This window comes from Camelus dromedarius, chromosome 11 (genome assembly GCF_036321535.1).
Source record: "Camelus dromedarius isolate mCamDro1 chromosome 11, mCamDro1.pat, whole genome shotgun sequence".
NCBI classification, from domain to species: Eukaryota; Metazoa; Chordata; class Mammalia; order Artiodactyla; family Camelidae; genus Camelus; species Camelus dromedarius.
In genome coordinates, this window is record NC_087446.1 from 8,307,833 (window position 1) to 8,329,028 (window position 21,196).

Here is a 21,196-nt window from a genome sequence, read left to right on the forward strand (position 1 = left end):
CAGCAGAGGGGATGGTTCCAGTAAGATAAAGACTAAAAGGGTCTATCAGATTCTGCTCTTCAGGAGGTCACTGGTAACCACGGAAGAGGGAATTTTGGTGGTGTAGTGGGAGTGGAAACCAGATTGCAGTGGGTTGAAGAATGAATGGGAGGTGAGAAAGAGAAGACAGCAAATGTGGACCCCTTTGGGGAGAAATTTGGATGAGAGGCGGAAGCGAGAGATTCATCCCCCTCAAAGGCCACCTTTCATCTCCTGGAGAAACCTGGCAAAGAGGATTGGGGAAATCTGGAGGCTGAGTCAGATATTCCATGGACCCTCAGACGCACCAGGGAGGCAAGTTGGGAATAGGCAAGGGCCTGAAACACCTCAAGCTTCCAAGTCTCAAAATTAAACCCGCTGTGCCTGCCTTCATCTACCTATTCCAAGTCCAGTCCACCATCTCCTTCACCCAAATGATCTTTCCATTACCCAAATCTTCCCATGTTTCTGCCCTACTTAAAACCCTCCAATAGCTACCTTCTTCCACTCTCACCTCATCTCCCTGAACCTTGCATTTGATACCCTTTCCTCTGCATCTTCACCTCCATCCTCTTCTCATTCTCTCCCATTCACACCACATTCATCCTCCACCCAGGGCTCATGGAGCCACCAGTGGTTCCCAAGTGAACTGTGCTCCCTCACCCTCATTAGCCCACTGGTCATCTTAGACTCAGTCAACTCAAGCACCACCTTCTCTGAGAGTTACTCCCTCCTTGGAAAGAACCAGCACCTTGCCCACACTTCTACCTGAGCACAAATAGAGTGAGTTACTCTGTATCTATTTGTTGACATAACTTTCCCCCCACTTCTCTGGGAGCAAGGTCCTCATCTTACTCCTCTCTGAATCATCAGCACCTGGCCAGGGCTGAGTTCCCAGTAGGTGCCAGTGAATTTGAAGTGGAGTTTCCCCCAAAGTACCCATCATGATAAAGTAAATTTTAAAAATATGGAGTACTCTACTGACCCTTTGATCCACCAATCACACAATTAGATCTGCAGGTGGTTCTCCCTTCCCCCATTTCCCTTCTTCCTAGTTGTACTTATACTTTCAGATTAATTTTCCCTCCTAAGGGGAAGAAAAGGCAAGCTCTGGACAACTGTATCTTTAAGTCACTAGGCAACTATATGAGGGCGTGCTGCAGCGGAAAGAGCCCTTGGGGTCCTCTTCCAGGAACTTAACATTGATTCTTTCCCTTTACAAGTTATTTAATCTCTCTGAACATTACTTCAGATGGATGTGGTTACGAATACTATTACCTAAAAGAATTGTGGTGAGAATCAGGTGCGATACTCTTTGTAAAGCCCTACATAAATGCTACTTATTATTAGGTTTTTGAGGTCCTAATAAAGAAGCATATCAGTTGTCATGACACCGACAAGTTGCATTTGTTATTTCAAATGACTAAAAGAAACGCCCCAGGCAATACTGCTTTGCTAAGTTTTTCTAAAATGAGAACTTGTGTGTTTGCCCAGCTCCTCAGGCCCATTTAAGACAACTATAAGTGAAGCCCCGCCTCCCTAACATATAAGTCACGCCCCTTTCCGTACAAATCTCTACGTTGTAGGACCCTTCAATGTTGATTGACATTTTTATTCACCAATAACAAGTAAAATTCCAGTCAACGTCCGGTGAGGGGGCAGGACTTCCTTGCTGTTGCTAAGACACTCTTGTTTCGCTCCTTGACAACCCTGGCGGGGGTGCGCTCGGTGAGGCCCTGGCTCCGGCCCCCGCGGGAGCAGGTGAGGCCCCGGGGCGCGACGGGCAGCCGGGCTGGGAGGGCCGTCCCGAAGGGGCGCCGGGAGGCTTGGCGGAGCGGGCGGAGCCTCGTCCACCGCGGAGGCCCCACCTCAGCCTCCTGCCTGTTGGTCCCAGTTCCAGATCCTCCCAACCGCCCTCCGCCCCCCCTCTTCGGGGACCTGCAAGCTCGGTCCAGACAGTTTCGTCGTCGCGACTCTGCAGGCCGCTTCTCCCCACCCACCTGAGGCCCCCTCCAGCTTCACGCTCCCTCGTCCTCCCTAACCCGACTCCCTCCTGCACCTTGATTCCCCCATCTTTCGCGAAGTAACCCCCTCCTCCTGTGGCTGAGCGGGTGGTTGCCGTCGCTTCCATCCAGACCACTTGACTTGGATAGTTGACGACGTGCTGGGACTCCAGGCTGGTCATTTCCCTCTTTGGGCCTCAGTTCCCTATCTGTAAATAAGAAATTAAGTTGAATGATGCCGAAGGCCTCTTCGACTCCGACGTTCTAGGATGTGATTCTTTGACCCAACTAACTGTAGGCTTCCCCCAGGATGTGGTACTCGTGGGAGGTATCAGGTGTAATGAAAAGAACTTGACAAACCTACTTTAGATTCCCAATTGCAGGACCCTAGCAAGTTACCTAATCTCCCTGGGCTCCAGTCTGAGTATATATAGAATTAGGATACTGCAGCACATCTCCTTGGAGGATTCTGAAGATAATATGTACTTAACTTCCTGTGTCTCTTACTTCTGCACATTTTCCCCCTCTGAAAGGCGTCACCAGCTCCCCCTGTGTCAGCTGTCATTTCTCCATTTCACCCTCAGATCTACATCTCCAGCTCTGATCTTTCTTCTGGACTTCCATGGTTAGGGATACTTTGGGGGTGGGAGTTGGAGTGGAGATTGATATGCGGGTGTGGTGGTTGGATTTGATGGCTTCCCCTCTGCCGGCGATAATCCATGATTCCGTGATTACCTACTCCTGATGGGACACCTCAATTTGCGTATCTTGCCAACAACTTAAAACTCAGTAGTTCAGAAATCAAGCTGGCCTGCATCTCTAGCTACCCATTTGTTCTACCTGATTTCCCCTGTCTCTCTCAGTGACACCACAATCCTCCTGGGGCATTGTCCATCACTCTGCCATGCCCATCCCACTCAGGCAATGTCAAGTCACTTTGATTCTGCTTCTGCGAGGATGTCACATTCTCTCCATGCCTGAAGCCACCATCCCAGTTCAAGTTTTTAATGCCTGTCATCCAAGCCATTGCTGTAGCTTCCTAACTGGTATTCAAGCCTCCAGTCTCTCCTCCTGTTAACCCGCAGGAGTTAACACAACCATGTCGCCAATCCCCAAGAGACCTCCAGAGGGCTTCTCGTTTTCCACTGAAAATAGCCATACTTCTTAAGCCTGGGTCTTAGGACCCTTCTACACGTCCACAGCCAACCCCAGCCTTTTTCCCAGCCTGCTTTCTTCTCCTTTGCCAAGTTCTTTCAGCCAAACGGGACTATTGGGCTTTCCCAGAAAATACTGAGCTTTCTGCTTTGACATCATTGTGTTTGTTCATCTCTCTGCCTGGAAAGGCTTCCTCACCTTGCCCACCTGTCAGGATTCCCACTCACCTTTAAGGTCTGACTTAGATGCTGCCCCTGCCACCAAGTATTTTTTCCGTCCTCCCCTACCCCCTCCAGAATTCTCCTCTTTCCTCTATCTCTACATCTATCTTGTGGCACTTACTGCTTTCTTCCATGAACCATCATTAGTTCCTTGTGTGTCTGTGTTGGTCTCCTTGAAAGTAGAGACTGTCTCTTGCTTATAGCAGAGCAGTTGAAAAAGCATAATCCTGAAGTCATATATAGCTGATTGAGTCCTAACTCCTCCATTTATCGGCCAGGTGGAAAGTCACTTTCCTTTTCTCAGCCTGAGTGGCCATCAGAAAAGTAGGGATAATAGTACCCATATAACAGAATTCTTGGGGGTAAGTAAATGAGCTCCTCTATGTACAACAGCCACCCCATTGCCTTGCTCAAGGTCAGTGCTCAATAAATAGTGAATGGATTTGATAGGTTCTCTCCCTTCCCAGGGGGCAAATGAAATATAACTTAATTACAATGTAGGTATTCGTTGGGCTTTTACCACGTGCCAGACACTGGACTCTGTGCTCCGGGGCATCTACAGGAGAACAGATCAAATCCTTCACCCCCGGTGACGGTCTGGACTCACGACACACTGCTGAGCCGTGACTGCTTGTGAGATGTCACCAGTAATTAGTAATCATGAATGATTTAAAAACAAATCAGTGCTGACTCCAATTTATTTCTGTAATAACGTCATTCTTAGTCCCTTATGTTCAAATCTGTACTCTTGAGTGAGAAAGCGGGAGTGGGGGTGGGAAAGGGGAGCTGGAGACTACATAATCCGCTGTCTGCCGGAAAGCGTCTGTTCTCCTGTGGATCTAATGGCTGCGATAGCTATGCTTTGTATCTTGACAGAAATGTTTGGATTTCATCCAAATTTGGTTATGTCCGCAAGGGTGTACCACGTGAATCAGAGTTGTTTATTACATCATCTTATACATAAAGAAAATGTCTCTGTCTCTCTCCATCTCTCCATCTCTTTCTCTCCTTCCCTCTCTTTCTTTCTCTCCCCCCACCCCCATGGTTTAAGGCACATCAGAAGTTTTCACTGGACCTCAGTGAAATGAGAAAAAGTGGGGGTGATGAGAAAAAAAAAAACCTTTGTGTGTATGAAAAGTAATGGTCTTTTCTCAAGTAGGATTCTTCTTTATTCTGCAATCACCTCCTTCTTACTATTGAAACTTTCTTTTATAGTAGATGGTAATTTTTTAATGCTCTTATTTAACAAAATTTTAAAATGGCAATCCTATTTGCTTCCCCCATTTTAAACTGATTGTGAAATACAGATCTTCCATGTTGTTTCCTGACTTCAGCACTGACATCTTAGATGAATGCCCTCAAGTCCTTCGGTTCCTTCCTCCTCACCTTACCGGCTTTGCTCTTTGTTTGCCAGAAGACAGAGAGCGGACGTGTCAGGCAGAGGCAGGAGGGTGACCGAGGTGCCCAAGTGCATGTGTATCCCTGATACTGCTGGAGGGAGGGGGCGCGCCTGGACAGGAGGTCGGACTGGGGACTGCTGAGGAGTGACATTATTTGTGTTACTGTCTTGTCTCCGACTTGCTTGTGACGGGAGGAAGCATAGAAGGTAGAGTCAGAAGATCAGGTTCTGATCCTGGCTCTCTCAGGGCCGGCTGTGTACCCACAGGCCAGCCCCCAAACCTCTCTGAGCCCCAGTGCCTTGTGTGAGAACTGGGAGTGGGTGCTGCCCCTACAGGCGGTGAGGGGCTGAAATGAGACAGTAAGTGTGAAAGCAGTGTAACCACACCACCGTCACCCAACCCCGGCCCAGCTGTGTGCCCAGCATCTCCGTGGGACTCTTTCCTACTTCAGTTCTAACAGCACCAAGTGGGAACCCGGTGAAGGTTGGTTTGTTTGGCTGAGTGCTGAGCAGTTTAGGTGGCGAATATCTGAAGAAGGACATTGCCTTCCCCTTCCTACTGCACCGCTAACGAGAGCTGACATTCACCGTGAGCTAGAGTCTCTTCATAGGACCATTTTCCAAATGAGAAAACCGAGGCTGAGAGAGAGGTAAACACTCATCCAAGACAGAATGAGATGTGAATTCAGACCTGCCTGTGGAGCCTGCACTCAAACCATAGTGCCATGCTCTCTCAGATGCGGAAGGTGGTAAAGGGTGGCGAGCCATGGTCTATGAGCCAAGCGTGGTTAGGCACTGAGTGGCTGGGGCCCCTCTAGGGGGCTGGCGGACACTTGGGGTGTTACTTCCCCAAATTCATTCATTTTTCCTCATCCTTCCCACATCCCCTAACCCTCTTAAAGATTCTTCCCAAACTCTTCAGAAGCAAAATAATAAATGGTGACTGAGATCGGCACCACAAAAGAACAAGGGACAGTGGGAAAAGGGATGCTAGCTTTGACAAGATGATGAGATAAAGAGCCTTTGCCTCCTGTTCCCTAGGAGAAGCCTTGCAGCAGACACGGGCCAGGCTGTATAAAGTGCTTAGAGGGGCCCTTGGATGAGGAGGAGAATGAAGGGCAGGAGGGGGAGCAAGGCCACCACTGGCTCTGCGCGCCAGGCTGGGCCCTGGGACGGCTGAGCCTGGGACCCAGCAGATGCAAGTGCCCTGGCCCAGGACACACTTACATTATTAAAAAGGCTCTCTTTTAGGCCTGACCCAGCTTCTTCCTGGCCTGGGCCTGTCAGGCACACACTCATTTGCATGGAAGATTGATAAGGTTATTAAAACCTCTAGTTCTGCTATTTTCAGTAGCATTCTTTCAGCAGGGTTTTTAAATTGTGGCTGAATGACTATAGCTGTACTATAATGATACAGTGTCATAAAAAATTCTCCTACCTTTCCATATTTGGAAGCACATCATCTGTAACTGTTCCTTTTTATTCTGTTAAGTCTCATCCCTTTTGGCTCCCCAGAAGTTTGTGTAGCAGTTAGGAAGAGCTATTCGCAATTGTGATCCTCAATAAACATGGTTGAATGATGCTGACGAAGTCCTGGCTGGGAAAATGGTGGTGATAGGAGCAGCGTGATGTTGAGAGTGCAGAGAGCTTATAAAATTTCAAAACACTCACATGCCGATACTTGGTGCTTGTAACAGCTCTCTGAGAATGAGATGGGGTTATCCCATTTCACAAAAGAGGAAACCAAGGCTCAAGTTAAATTACTTGCCCAAGGCTGCGCAGCAGGGAAGAGGGCAGAGTTGATTTCAGTTCTAGAGCTAGCATTCCAGCTTGAATACTCCGCCCTGTGGTCCTGTACCTTCTCTACAAGGTGATGTCCTCCCACAAAGGAAAAAAAACACCTGTCCCAGTGGCTTTTCCCGCTTTGTTCCTGAAGAGTGGGCTTTGGTAATACCTCTGATGTCTTCATCAGGATTCCACATATTAAAGCAGAGTCCAAGCAGTGGTCACAGACCCTAACTCCACCGAGGGCAGGCGTGGGCACATTGCCTCTGAGTTCCCCTCCAGGCAAGCACCTCCTAGCTCAGAGGATGAACTGAATCGAATTGAAATATTCAAGTGGAAAGTGCCTAAGCAGCCACTTCAGCATTTTGCGTTGTTCTCACTGGAAAATGTCGGGAGGCCATCAAAGCTCACAGCCCTGTCCTTTGATTGTCAGTGCAACCCCCGCCCTCTGTCACCCCTCCATAATGTGGAGGAGGAGGCAATCAGGTGGCCTTTACCAAGGAAAGCTAGGACGATGGAGTGGTACTGGGCCTTAACATTAATGAGAAAAGACAAAATGATGCACTGGATTTTGTGAAGTAAGAAACATGAGCAGAAAGTACAATGAGATGGTGCTTGGTAATTTGCCAGCTTCTACGTAGAGACAAACAAAAACTGCTAATATCTGAGTGGTACAAATGCCCAGAATTGATGAGCTAAGAGGAGCCGTCCGTCCACTGGGAAATCAGAAAATACCAGTGTTGTGGCATGGTGGAGTCGGTGCCAGGCTTCTAGCCTCGCTCGAGGGAGCCGACCACATGGAGTGGCGCTGAGGACTTCTGAAGCATCAGGGAGTGAGAGCAGGGGCTGAGAGCACAGCCCGGAAAAAATGCACAGAAAGTTCAATGCTTGGCCAAACAAGGCTCAAGTTATCGTTAGAACAGGAAACACTGACAGGGATGATCAAATGTTTATCTCACTGCTGGGCTTGTAAGAGCCGCGCAAGCGGTCACACAGAGATCAGTTTTGTGGGTGCCTACTGTGTGCCATTGAGGGAGGAGGCCTCAGGAGGAGGGGTCAGGAGTGCCCATACTGGAGATGGTACCCAGATTCAAACCCCAGCTCTGCCGCCCATTGTCTGACCCTCAGGGTAGCCCCACTGCGGTTATGTGCCTCCATTCGTGCAGGACCTGAGTCTGGGGATGTCGGTGGCGCTGGGCTGTGTAAATGCACATGGAGCATTTAGAATAGCGTCCAGCACACAGGAAATCCAGTGAACGTCACATGTCTCCACCTCCCTGTTAGTTACTGTGCTAAGCATCGTCAGGGTTTGGTGGTGCTGTATGGTGAAAGTAAATTTATTTGGAAATGGGGAAAATGCTGGAATAACATTATTTGGCTGTATTTTAACCAATATGGGTGGTTAAAAAGGGTTTAACAACACAGTGGCTTGTATTCACTTATATAATGATATTTCTGAGATAAAAAATTCTTTGAATTATAGGATAAATTGAATTGTAGGATAAAGAGAAACAGCAGAATTTCCAGCACTGCTCCCAGTCATTTAGGATCCAGGCCCAACCTTTCAGGAAAAGCCCCATCTGTTTTTCGGTAACTAGATTTGGAAGGGAAAAAAATCTCTATGTGTGTATTAGGCTTTATAACTTTCCACTCCTATCCTCATGTGATTCCCCCAGGAGTCAGAGGGAGGGAAGGACAGTTTATTGAGCGCCTACTGTGTGCCTTGCACTGTGTTAGTTGCTTTACATACATCATGTCATTTGATTCTCATAACAGCCCCATGACAGAGACAGGACTACCATCGTGTTACTGATGAGGAATCTGAGCCCCAGAACCACACGGCTAGTGAGCAGGCCTAACTAGTACCCAGGCCTCCCAACTCCTGGACCAGCCCACCAGGACACGGTGGCCTGGGGGAGTGGACAGGAGGAGCTGGGCAGCCTGGCCTGCCAAGGAGGGCACAGAGCATCGCTGTTCCATTCCTCCCACAGAGCCAGGGCCCACGGAAGGAGGCACTTGCTTGCCCATAAGCCCGGGGCTGTTGAACGTGACCTGACATTTAACTTCCTAAGCACGTCTGCTGGGAAGTGAGGACTGTGTACATACATAGTGGGCATGCAGAGAAGCTGCATTCGTTAATTGCTAGCTCCAGGCTCCGCCCTCGGCCTGGCCCGCAGTCAGTATTTGTCTTGATAATGACAGTGTGGGCTTGCAGCATCGTACCAGCGTGTTCTTAACCAGGTCCCAGCATCTCGTGTTGACTCATCCTCCCGTCTGCAGACTTGCTGGCCATTTGGAAAAGGATGTGGAGGAGTTGAGATGGGGAGGTGTCAAATTGTTACTGAGACATTTCTAATTTGTGATGTATGATTTTAAAGCCAACTCATTTCTCGTGGTTTTTCCTGTTTTCTACAGCACCCCTTGGGGAAAGACATTTTCTGCTCCCACTGAGCTGGCAGGGCCTGCCTCCTGAGTCTCCTGGGTTTGTCTTAATTACCGGTCCCAGCACCTCCTGAAATCCCCACTCTCTCCTCCGGGTCACAGTGGAAGGATCATGGGAGAAACAGAAGGGAAGAAAGATGAGGCTGATTATAAACGGCTGCAGACCTTCCCTCTGGTCAGGGTAAGCCCCAGGGGAGGGAGGCAGTGTGGCCTGCAGGGCCGGCCCACAGAGCCTTAGAGAGAGGCGGGGGAGCTTGTCCCCTGCGGGATAGCAGTGGGAAGAAGTTAAGAAGGGCTTGCTGTCCAGATCTAGAGACCAAGGGGTCAACAGTGATTCATTCTTTCATTCATCCATCCATTTGACAATTATCTATTTAGGCCACCTACTGTATACTGGGCACTGTTCTAGGCTTGTGGATATAGTAGTAAACATGACAGACAAAGGCCTGGCTCACATGAAAGGAAGGTTTAAAGAACGTAGTTCCAGGTAACAAGTGCTATGAAGGAAAATAAAGCAGGTATATGGGGCTAGAGAGTAGAGGTTGGCTTCTGGAAAGGTTTCTCTGATCAGAGACCTGAATAAAGTTAGGGAGCAAGCCTTCCGAAGGTCTGGGAAGGAATGTTTCCCAAGCAGGGGAAGCAACAGGCACAGAAAAATCGAGGTGGGAGTGGGCTTAGCACTGGGGAGGAACAGAAGGAAGTCCAGTGTGCCTGGAGCAGAGCGCTGAGAGGGGCGGCAGGACATGTGTCAGGGTGACAGCCGGGCCAGACTTCACGTCAGACCTCACGGTGTGGTGGGCCACGATGAGAAATATGGATTCTATCCTGAGTTCAAAGAGGAAGAGTGGAGGGTTTTAAGCAGAGAAGTAATGTGATCTGTTTTCTGTTTCTAAAAAGATCACTCCAGCTGTTGGAAGGAGAATGGATTTGGAGGAACCAGAATGGAAGTGGGGAGACCAGTGAGGATGCTAGTACAGAGGCCTAGAATAATGAGGACAGCTGGGTCCAGTTTACAGAGTAGAGGTGGCAAGACATGGTAGGATTCTGGACAGATCTTAAAGGTAGAGCAATAGAATTCACCAGCACATTGGATGCTGGATATGAGGGAAAGGGGGTGAAGGGTGCCTCTTAGGGTCTCTTTTGTCCTGAACATGGGAGAGAAAATGGTGTCAATCACCAAGAGAGGGAAAACAGAAGAATAGGTTTATGGGAAAAATCAAGTTATCTCTCAGACATCTGAGAATGTCAAACAGGCAGCTGGATATATGAATCCAGAGCCCGTAAAAGAAGTTGAAGCTAAGAATGAACATGTGGGTACCCTCCCCACATCAAAGATGTCTAAATCCAGGAAATGGTGGGATCCCCAGAGAGCAGATAGCTGGAGAAGAGGCGAGGGTGGCAATGAAGCCCAGGGCCTTCCAGCACTTGGGAGGAGGAGGGAATCCAGCAAAGTGGGCTAAGCAGGAGCACCCAGGGAGGCAGGAGGGAAAGCAGGAGGCTTAAGAGTGGCCGAGCCACCTCTTCAGGCTAATGAGCAAGCCAGCTGTGCTCTGAGGCCCCTGGTAAACCATGTCTGTAGCCAGCGTGCTCCTGCCTGGGCCAGTCTTCTTCCTCATGTCTGTCGGCTGGAATTGTTGGCTGCAGAGGGGCCTGGGCATTAGAGCCCATGAGGCTCAGCTTGATTCCATCAGGAGATGGGTCCTCTCTCTGGGCTCTGCCCAGGGCTATGCCCAGGAAGCTTCCCAGTGTCTGTGCCTTAAGCCTAGGACAGAGAGGCCAGCCCAGAAAGCCAGGTCATAGGCTAAGCCTCTCTCTGTTTGTCCCCTGCCCTGCCTCCAGCACTCGGACATGCCAGAGGAGATGCGAGTGGAGACCATGGAGCTGTGTGTCACGGCCTGTGAGAAATTCTCCAACAACAACGAGGTATTGCCATCAGTGCAGGCGGCCCCTCATGTCTTTGGTGACCCCTGTGGGTGAATTGAGTAGTCCCTGTTCCCACAGCCAGCTCCAGAGGGTCCCACTGGGACCAGGCTAGGGCCTTCCTTGGAAGCTTGTGGAGTGTGGGGAAGGCCGGTGAGGGCAGAGGCTGGTGCTGTCTCCAGACACTGATCACTCCCAGCCCTAGAGGGAGAAGAGCCAGAGGGCTTTCCATGACGCCCCTGCGCAGGTTCCTTGTCTCAGGTGGGCTGCTGAGTAGGGCACCTCCCCATCAGCTCCATCCCAGTGGAGAACAGACGCATGCCCAGGCATTCACTCATGTATCCATTCATCCATTCAGAAGAGATGTTACACACCATCTCTGTGCCAGGCACTGTCCTAGGTGCTGGCGAGATGACAGCTAGGCATTGATACAGGAATGTCATTCATCAATCTGTTGGTGAGCAAGAAAGAAATCAGAGTCATGGAAGTCAGGGAGGAGGCAGACCCTGGCCAGTGAGAACCCAGGCTTTGGGCCAGGAAAGCCCAGGTTCAAATCCTGTCTCCATCCCTTCCTAGCTCTTTAACCCTGGACAGTTTCCTCGTCTATGACTGGGGGCAAGGATGCTGCCTCCATGCTGGGCAGTCGTGAGGCGGTATGTGCTGTGATGATGTGGGTGAGGCATGCGGCGTGGCGCACAGCTCGGTGGTGGACCCTGCTGGTGCACAGCAAGTGCCTGGGCCCGGGACTTACCCCTCAAAGGCCGGGCCTCTGCCCCTCCGTCGACTCTCCTTGAAAGAAACTTCTTGAAAGAGTGAACACAGGAAAGAGTAGGCTGTTGCCACAGCTGAGGGAAGCAGTCCAGCTTCTCTTCCAGGAGTCTACCAGACCCATTAGGGAAAAGCCTTCCTGTTCCCCGAAGGTAAACCTGACCCCTCGCAGCAACACCACTCCACGCAGTCTGCTCGCAGAGAGCTTGTTCGTTTAGCCCTGAGAACAGCCCTGTGGCCCGCAGACCGGAAGTGAGCACTAAGGGCAGAGCCAGAAATCCACGATGCCTGCTCTACCTCCTTGCCAGTGTCTTCTGACTGGTGAGGTAATGTCTGGTCTTCTGTCCCGGTCTCACAGCCCCGCAGGAGATGGCCTGTGCAGAAACCCTTCCTGAAGTTTCCATGAGCAGAACAACAGTAATAGGGCCTTTCCCTTGCCAAGACTTCTGCTTCCCGGAGAGGGCATTGATGCCTGCCCACACTCTCCCCCAAATACCCTCCCCTGATGAGCACCCTCTCCGTTCCAGAGTGCCGCCAAGATGATCAAAGAGACCATGGACAAGAAGTTCGGCTCCTCCTGGCACGTGGTGATCGGTGAAGGCTTTGGCTTCGAGATCACACACGAGGTGAAGAACCTCCTCTACCTGTACTTCGGGGGGACCCTGGCTGTGTGTGTCTGGAAGTGCTCCTGACGCTGTCCCCCACCCCTGCCCCCATCCCCTGCAGGGTCTTTTCCTGCCCTTCCTCTGGGATGGGGAGCAGCCCCAGGCAGGGCCTGGCTTTCCAAAGGAAAGCCTGGTCTTTTCTGTTGTCCTGTGTACCCGTTTCCTGAGCCACGCCCAGTGTGTGAATTTGTTGACATCTCTGTCCCCAGGCTCACAGCCATCTCACGCTGAGTCCTCGGGTGTGAAGGGGCAGCAGGGGAGGAGCCGGGAGATGTGACAGGGTAGAAGGAGGGGGAAGGTGGAATTTTTCTCACAGGGACATGCCAGCCCCACCTCTCTCGGCGGCTGCCCTCCCCTCGCCTCCCGGGAGCCCCCCGCCTTCCCACCCCTGGCACTGTGGGCAGGGGTCCGCTGTCCTTGTCTTTACCGGCCATATGCAGATGGCATCAAGAGGGAGCTGCTCCTCTCGGGGGTCACTGGTCGCTTGCCTCCTTGTCCTCTGGAGAAGCGCTGACCCCCCCCAGAAGCCCCTCCCCTAGCCTGACCCGAGGCTGAACAAACCACTGCATCTCACTGGACCGTCAGGTCCACAGCCCCTGGCTTTGGCATGAGGACCAAGCAGCCATCCCCCTCTGTCCCCTCCTCCTCCCCAGCCGCCAGGCCACGTGAACCTTTTACGTTGCCTCCACCCGTGCAGTTGGTAACCAGTGGCTGAGGGTGTGGGAACTGTGACTGAGCAGTTTCTCAAAGTGTCACTGAGCCTCCGGTGAGACGCCTGGGCCAGGAGTGCACTCACCGAGAGGCCTGTTTCAGCAGGGAACCTGGCCTGCCACTTACTTCTCATCAGGGACCGCATGCTGATTTGTACTTCTTATCTCTGCTGGGTTTTCTATGTTCTTTCTGAGTGTGGGGAGAAGGGTTTTAGTAGAAGGGTGAATCCTATTTTACACAGCGGTCTTATTTATATAAATGTCTTGGTTTTTACAATTAAAGTAACTGAAAACTGACTTTGATCTACAGCTTCTTGAGGTTGGGGGAGGGCATGCTGTGTCCTCAGGCTGTGCTGGGTCCCAGGAACCGGAGAGTCTTCTGGCCAGACAGCGAGGCTGCTGGACACCCCGTGCCCGGGAACAACCCCATGCGCCTGGGCCCTGCCCACTCCCCATTACGTCGCAAGTGCAGGCTGGGCAAGGTTGGACGGGGCCATGTGGACACTGAGACACCTTTGGTGGCCGGACTGAGTCACAGTAAAGAAGTTTTCAGTCTCACACAATGGAGTTCAGTTAAAAGACAATTTACTTGGCAACCATTGAGTGCCAGGCCCCAGGAGTGGGGACACAAAGACGGAAAGGCCACAGGCCCTGCCCTCGGTGAGCTCACAGTCTACTGCGGAGGAACACTTGAACCCAGCTGTTTCAGCTGGACATGGACAGTGATATAATGAGAGACAGGACAGGGCGTTGTCGGGGTGGAAGGAGGGCCTCCAGGCTCAGCCTGGGAGTAGTGGGGAGCCTCTGGCAGGGAGAGCCCTGAAAGCCAGCTCTTGAAGGGAGAGCGGATTTTGCCCGGGGAGGAGGTGCTCCAGGCCAAGGGACAGTGGGAGTAAATGCATGGGGGCAGAAGGGACTTGAGGATGAGGAGCCACGTTGCAGACCCGAGAAGCCCCTTCCGCTCAGGGGCTGGCCCCTGAATCTGAGTCTCAGACCTGACAATGCCGGGTCTGGACAGAGCTGGGATCACCTGTCATTCACCCCAGCCGCCCTCCCCCACGCTCACGGGGGCCTCCTGAGATGGCCCACCCAGCACATTCAGGCTGGCAGTCCCGGCATCTGGCCCAGGCACGCCCTCCTGAGGCGGAGGGTCCATTTGTAATGGGATCTGCTGGACTACACTGCGTCCGTCAGCTAAGTTCTGCTCAAAGACCAGCGCTGCTGAGCAGGGAGAGGAGCGCCGTCGGTCCCCTCGTGCACTTCACTAGTGCTGGCTGAGTTGCCACCGTGCATGGGGCCCTGAGCTGAGTGCAGTGGGGCAGACGGAAGAACGAAAAGTCAAGGTCACTGCCCCAAGGCTGACCATCTGGATCTAACTGTGGAGCGGGTCCTGGCCCTCAGAGACTTGGGGAGGGCACAGGGGGTGGGCAGCTCCTTGACCTTGGGCCTGTGCTGCCCTGAGCCCTGTGCCACGCCAGGTGCTGCTGGAGAGACTGGCGAGGCGTGCAGATGGAATGAAAGGAGAGGGGGCGCCAAGGCCTGGAATAGTTTCGGTTTACTAACTGCCGGCTTTGCAGCTGTTCTCTCCTGTAATCTGCCACACGTGGGTGCCAAAGAGTGAGGCTGGCTCAGCTCTCATCCAAGGTGGTGGGGTGGCAGTGGGGAGTGTGGGCCCTGAGGTCCACAGGCCTGGATCGGGCCCAGCTCCACTCTCCCCAACCTCTCTGTGCCTCAGTTGCTTTGTCTATAAAATGGGAATAAAAGGCATCAGCCTCCTGAGGTGTTTGGGAGTCACTGGCAGCATCTGGAGCAAGAGATGCCCGGGTGGCACGTGTTCCGGGTGCATGGGCAAGCTGCTGTCTTGCCACCTGGAGATGGGATGCTGACACCCAGCTCCAGGGACGGGGTGGAAATTCAGCGAGATCAGCTTGTGCAGTGCCGCCCTAGCAGGCACAGTCCAGGTGCACTTCTGTCCACTGCGGACCCCTCCCCACTCGCTTCACCATCCTGCTCCCAGAAGGCAGTGTGGTCACTGTCGGGCTGGACCAGGTGACCAGGGACCATGGCATCTGTGTTTCCCTGGCATTTCTTCTCTTGACCTCAGAGGCTTTCCTTCCCTCTACTCCCCAAGATCCACGCCAGCCACAGTCACCCTGACCCTCCTCCCAGGCCCCTCCCTGCTCGTGGCCAGTGGTCCCACCAGCATTTGCTGACAGGGGCTAAAAAGGGGAGGGTCATCACAGTGAGGGACATGCAGCCCTTGGGAGCACAGGGCTGGCAGTCTGTTGAGGGAGGCGGACCCTGGACAGAAAAGCAGGACACATTTAAATACCTGCTAGGAGGAGAGGGAGGATGCAATTCCAGGGAACATGTCACAGAGGAGGTGGCATTGAACTAGGCCATGGCATCTTCCAGGGGAGGGATGAGACAGGGTGAACGCCTGGGGAGGGCGCCTCCATTGAGGGGACAACGACGTGTGTATAAAAACCATGCCCCGAGGAAGCTGGTGAGATAGATGTTCAGGAAAGTGGAGTATTTAGGCGTGGAGTTCCTGAGAGGGCAGGAAGGAGGGAGAGCGGGCTGAAGGTAGGAGGGTTGCAGGTTTTGAGGAGGAGGAAACTTCCATCTGTTGAGTGTCCCCTACTTGGCAGGCAGAGGGCTCCCTCCCTTGTGACTGTGATGTCCTGTATTCTCAACAGACCTCCAGGTGGTGATCACTGTCCCCATTCACAAATGAACGAACTCAGGCTGGGTGGGTGAGAGCTCTTGCCCAGGTCCGTTCAGAAGTGACTCCAGCAGGGACCCAGACCCCGGTCTGCCAGCCTCACTGTCCCCGCTCATCAGGGCATGAGCTGTGTTCACAGGCCTGCTGTTTACCTCCCAGACCATGGAGAGCTGGGGTCGCCATGGCATGTCCGAGCCGCAGTTCATTGGGCTCCTGCGGGCCTCAGGCCTGCGCCTCGCCCCCTGCTCAGACGACAGCAGCCCCAGGCATTCACTCGTGGAGACAGCGACCACAGCCCTGCGGCCGGCCGCCGCCAGCCCAGCCCCTCCACTCCATCTGTGTGTGGGCGGCAGTGATTTGCCCACTGACACCTCAGTCCCCCTGCTGGGCCCAGCCAGAGTCCGCAAAGGGGAAGTTGGCAGCCTTTTCTGGACTCATCTGGAATCACAGGTCCCAACCCTCAGGGCCCCAGCCCCCTGCCTGGGAGAGCAGTGAGTGCTGGCCAGATTCCAGATCAGAGAGAATGAAATGCAGGTCCCCCCATGGGGCCCACACAGACGCCAGAACCACAGGCCTCACCAGAGTAGGGGGTGGGAAGGGGCCAGGGGCACCAAGGCAGTCAGTGTGAGATGACGAGCAAGGAAGGGGCCCCACGGCAACCAAGGCGTTGGGCATGCCGCCAAGGGGGCAGGCTGCCTTTGAAGCTCTCAGCGGGCCTGTGGAGAAATCTGGTGAATATTTAATGCCGTCTTGGAAGTGATGCGGAGAAGCTCCAGAGCTTCTCCGCTTAGCCTGCTTCCTGCTTCTCTGGAGAACAGAGCCTACAGGCAGACAGGGGGGTGTCCCCTTGGGCCTCAGGGTCCTAGCCCAGCATCCCCCTCCCCACAGCAGGCCAACTGAGCGGTGAAGCGAGGCTCAGTTCCTTGAGACTAGGAGGCAGGAACATCTGATGGTGTCCTTCAGATCCCTCCCCCAAGTCTGGGAGGGGAGTTGTTAAATTTTATCCCCAAGCCACCACCCTGTTCTATTTTCCCTTTGTTCTCCTCATCTCATATTTAAAGCAACCACCTCCTACTGCCAGCTGCTGTCTTCAATCCTTGGAAAGGCGGGGTGGGTGGGTGGGTGGGGTTGGTGAGAGGTAGAGGGGGAACAAGTTTAGGAGGCAGGAGACCTAAATCAGTGTTCACAATTTTCCAAACTATTGGGTGCCCCACGTGTGCCAGGCATTGCACTAAGCATTTTCCAAACTCGATCTCATTGAATCCTTACGTCCACTCTGTACCAACAGTACCCCTTTTACAGATGAGGCACCGAGACCCAGAGAGGTTAAGCCTTGGGTCACACAGTGATTCAGTGGCAGAGCCAGAATTCACCACAGGCCTACAGGACACCAGAGCCCCAGCTTTCAGCCTCTCCAGGGGTCTGCCCGCCAGCTGGGACAGGCCACTCAGCTTCTCAGACCTGTTTTCTCACCTGCAAAATAGGGCTCCCAGCTCCTGCCCTGCCTCCTTCCCGGGGTTATTGTAGGGTACCAAGAAGATGGTGGCCATGCTTTAAGGTTGGAAGGGATGATCAAGGGTTGGGTTCAGGGCCAGTCTGGGGAGCCATCTGCCACCCTTAGGCCCCCACTTCTGCTGGGAGACTTGGGAGTCTGGAAGTCTGGGCTCAGTGGGGCAGGTAGGTAATTGCCTCCAAGGCCCTGCAGGGCCAGAGTGTGACAGGCAGGATGACCACACACACATCCAGTGGCCAGGGATCCCTAATAGCTGGGGCGAGACCCCATCCATCCATCCTGAGCCAGGAAGGGCACTCTCAGTAGCCAGTGCTTGTGAGGACTTTGCTGTTGCCCCAGCTTTCTCCAAGCTGTGTCTGTCCTTCTAGCCTCAGAATGGCCCAGTGAAGTGGGCCAGGTAGATTCCACGAGGATGTCCCACCCTAACAGCAGGGATGGTTGGATGGGTGGTTGGAGGAATGGATGGTTGGATGGATGGATGGATGGATGGCTAAGTGGCTGATAAATGACTGGGAAAGTCTTCCCCAGGAAGCTAGAGCAACAGGGGCAGATAAGTCAGCAACAACTGGGTCCGGGGCAGGACCTTGTCCCTTGATTTCTGATGCTCTTGGCCAAGGTTCCAGGCCCCTCACAGGAGGCCTCAGGTTTATTTGGGACTCAGAAAGTCACTCCCCTTTGACCTGGTTCCTAAGAAAAGATGAGAACCCAGAAGCAGCATGAGTGGATTCCCCAGAGTGGAAGAGCTCGCTAAGGAGCAGCAACGCAAGAAGAGCGCTGGGTTTGAGATTAGACCTGAGTTCCAACACCAGTTCCACCACTTGCCACCTATGTGGCCTTGAGGGAGTCCCTTCACCTCCTGAGCCCCATTCTCTCCATGTGTAAAGTGGGGTGAAGCCCTTGCCCTCCTACCCCAGAGATCACTGGAGCATTAAGCCTATGGAGCAGCAATTAAAAGGGGGTCGGAGATGAGGCATTGTTAAAGCGTCTGCCAGAGCATCACCACTGGCAAGTGAGCCATCAACTCGGACCCTGCGCCCTGGGTTGGCCTGTGACCACTGCCCTTTGCCTGCTGTCCTGGTGTTCTTTCTAGCCATCACTCAGCAAATATTTAATGAGCTCCAGAGATGCCCGACCCTGTGCAGAGGAAATAGGCATCCACTGTGGTCCCTGCCCGGGGGCACAGAGTCTAAGGGGGGACACAGTCTAAAGGGGCTTCCTGGAGAGCGCTGTGCGGGTGGAGCCCAGGGAAGCCAGCGGGTGTTCGGGAGGCATGTGTTCTGGCAAACCCCTGCCAAAGCCCCTGACCACCCTCATGGGGGCAGAACCTCCCACTTGAATGCTGTCTAGTCTGGAGCTCTTTTGAGAGTTGAGGGGCCTTGCATTATGTAACCCACTACGAGGCTTAGCACAGGGCTACCTAGACAGTCAGTGCTCAATAAATGTTTATTAATTGAATGCCCTTGTTATTGTTTGCAAAACTTTGCAGCATATCTTTGTGCTGCTTCCGCTGGGGCTGGGGACACGGGGCAGCAGGACAAGTGTGCCACCCTGCGGGGGTCTGCAGTTAGGCAGATGTGGAGCAACAGGACAGCTCCACGGGCAGAGTGCCGTCTCGGGCCATGGGCGTGCCCAGGATGGGGCGCCGAGACCCAGGAGGGACACTGAACTAAACTTGACCTGCCGTTCAACCCGAGAGGAAGGAATTGAGGCAGAACTCTGAGTGTCTACACAAGCCCTGAAGAATAAGAGGGTGACATTTTCAGAAAACAAGGCCATTTGGTGTGGCCAGGGTGGAGGGAGCAGGGGGGCGGGGATGAGCAGGTGTTGTAGGGGGTCAATTGAGAGATGGCTCCTGAGAGTGGGCAGGGGCCAGGCCTTTGTGGGCCTCGTTTGCTCAGGTAAGGATGGAAGTGGGAGCAGTGAAGGAGGGTCCGGCTGCCACATAGAGGGCAGACTGGGGGTTCAGGGGGAAGCCTACCCCAGGCTGGAGAGGGGGTGCTGAACCAGAGGAGCCAGCAGTACACAGTGACATATCGATTGTTGGGAAGTCAGGGTGGATGGAGGGCCTTGAGGATGCGTGGGGAGTGGTAGCTTGGTTCTTCTCTGCCCACCCCGTCTAACGCAGCCGTGCTGTGCTGGGGGAGGACACGCTCTCTCATGTCATGCTAAGGAGTTCGCTGACCGACAGTGAGAGTGCCCAACGGTAAGAGTCCGGCAGACCAGCCTCCAGGTGATCTGTAGCCATGGCTGAAGACCAGCCTGTCCCACCTCCCCAGCTGGGTGAGAAGCGAGGGGCCTCCGCAAAGCCTGCATGGCTCTGACATTCAGGGACTTCCGGGTGGGGCTCAGATGGTTTCTCCCTCCCCGCTGGGCCCCTCTGTCCCAGACTCCCTCTGTCGCCCCTTCTCGCGTCCCGGTCCCTGAATGCTGCGTGTGCCACTGGGCCAGTCCCCGCGTTCAGCAGTGTCTCTACCCACCCAGGTCTTGGCCGAGAACCCAGCCAACATGGTGAGCGCTGAGCTCCCAAAGGATGGGGCCACCAGGGAGAGACCTTGATGCCCAGACTGGCCAGGAGGGCATCTCAGAGGAAGTGACGTTTGAGCTGGGCCTGGAAGGTGAGTCACCAGGTTGGTGAGGAGGGAGGGGTCAGGGCCTTGCAGCTAAAGGAGCTGTGGGTGGGAGTGGGTAGAGCTGGGTGAGGGGTACGCATGTTACCCGACCAGCATCAGGGAGCCAGGGAGGGCTTCTTGCAGGATCGTGATGCCATAGAGCCAGGAAAACAGGCCTCTTCTCCCAGCGCGGAGGGCTGACGGGAGACAGCCAGAGGGCCAGTCCCCTGCTCCGCTAGTCAGGGTGACCTGGACTGAGAGCTATGCTGTAGGCACAGGAGACCATGGCCTCCTCACCCAGCTTCCCACCCACACCTCACTCGCCCAGCAGTAGCTGGAAGGACCCCGCTGCTCTTCAACTTAACCGCCACCCGATAGTCTCCCCGCTGCCCCAGGAAAAAGTGCAACTCCTCGCCCGGTCTGCAAGGCCCAGCATGGCCTGGCCTCACTGCCTCTCAGCACGGCTCAGCTGCCTGGCCTCCAGGTCCAGCCCTGACTCTCAGGTGTGGGATCCCAGGGTCAGCGAGGGCCAAGCCAGGTTGACAGAGCTGCCGAGCCAGATCCCCTTGGGGCACCTACCTCACCTGGTGACACTTCCACATCAATGGGGATGAGCTATACCCCAGCGTGACAGGCTGGGCCGGCCCTGATGGACGAGGTGGCTACCAAGAGGGTTGTGGCCTTGGTGGTACAGCCAAGTGCACCCCCGTGGTCCCACCCCATGCTCCCCCTGCACCAGCCTTGCCATCCCCGACCCCATCTCTACCTTGCAGTCCAGAAGTCTGGGGGAATCCAGACAAAGTGGACCATAACATGCCCCAGCAAGAGCAGACCCTCTGCAAACCCATGAGGCGGGACCTCTCAGCTCTGCCATGGACTGGTTGTGTGTTCCCAGGACCAGCTACCCTCCTCTGGGCCCGTTTCTTCCTCTTTGCCTTTTGCGGCCCTTCAGCCCATCCTACAGATGGTACAGACCTGTTCCCACGGCATCCGGCTGTTTCTCCAAGGTGAGTTCCTTCCTCCACCGCTAGGAGTCGCCTGGGAGGCTGGTCTCACTGCGGCTGGCGGTACGGGGCGACCTCTGGTGGCCACATGTAGGCATGACATGATTCACCACGACTGCCCCCGCCGGGATCCCAAGAGGGCGCCCGGGGAGCTGACTGGGCTCTGCCCACACCTGCCCTTCTTCCAGGCCCCGGAGGCCACAGGACACATCCTCAGGTTCATCTGGTCCAAGTGGGAAAAGGTGTGGTGGCTTTGAGT

At 53.9% G+C, this 21,196-nt stretch overlaps 1 protein-coding gene across 1 annotated transcript; it reads left to right on the top strand.

The window, feature by feature from the left end:
• Positions 1–1,681: 1,681 nt before the first annotated feature.
• DNAL4 (dynein axonemal light chain 4) lies at positions 1,682–13,383 on the top strand. Its single transcript, XM_010983566.3, has 4 exons — positions 1,682–1,779; positions 8,997–9,204; positions 10,863–10,946; positions 12,239–13,383. Exons 2-4 carry the CDS (start codon positions 9,136–9,138, stop codon positions 12,401–12,403), a joined length of 318 nt encoding a protein of 105 aa, XP_010981868.1. The 5' UTR covers positions 1,682–1,779; positions 8,997–9,135; the 3' UTR covers positions 12,404–13,383.
• Positions 13,384–21,196: the final 7,813 nt, after the last annotated feature.

Excerpts from the sequence above, each read along its gene's own strand:
- DNAL4 (XM_010983566.3), top strand. The coding sequence starts at position 9,136 with ATGGGAGAAACAGAAGGGAAGAAAGATGAGGCTGATTATAAACGGCTG. Across the intron at positions 9,205-10,862 it reads AGACCTTCCCTCTGGTCAGG|CACTCGGACATGCCAGAGGA; the intron begins GTAAGCCCCAGG and ends CCCTGCCTCCAG. Across the intron at positions 10,947-12,238 it reads AATTCTCCAACAACAACGAG|AGTGCCGCCAAGATGATCAA; the intron begins GTATTGCCATCA and ends TCTCCGTTCCAG.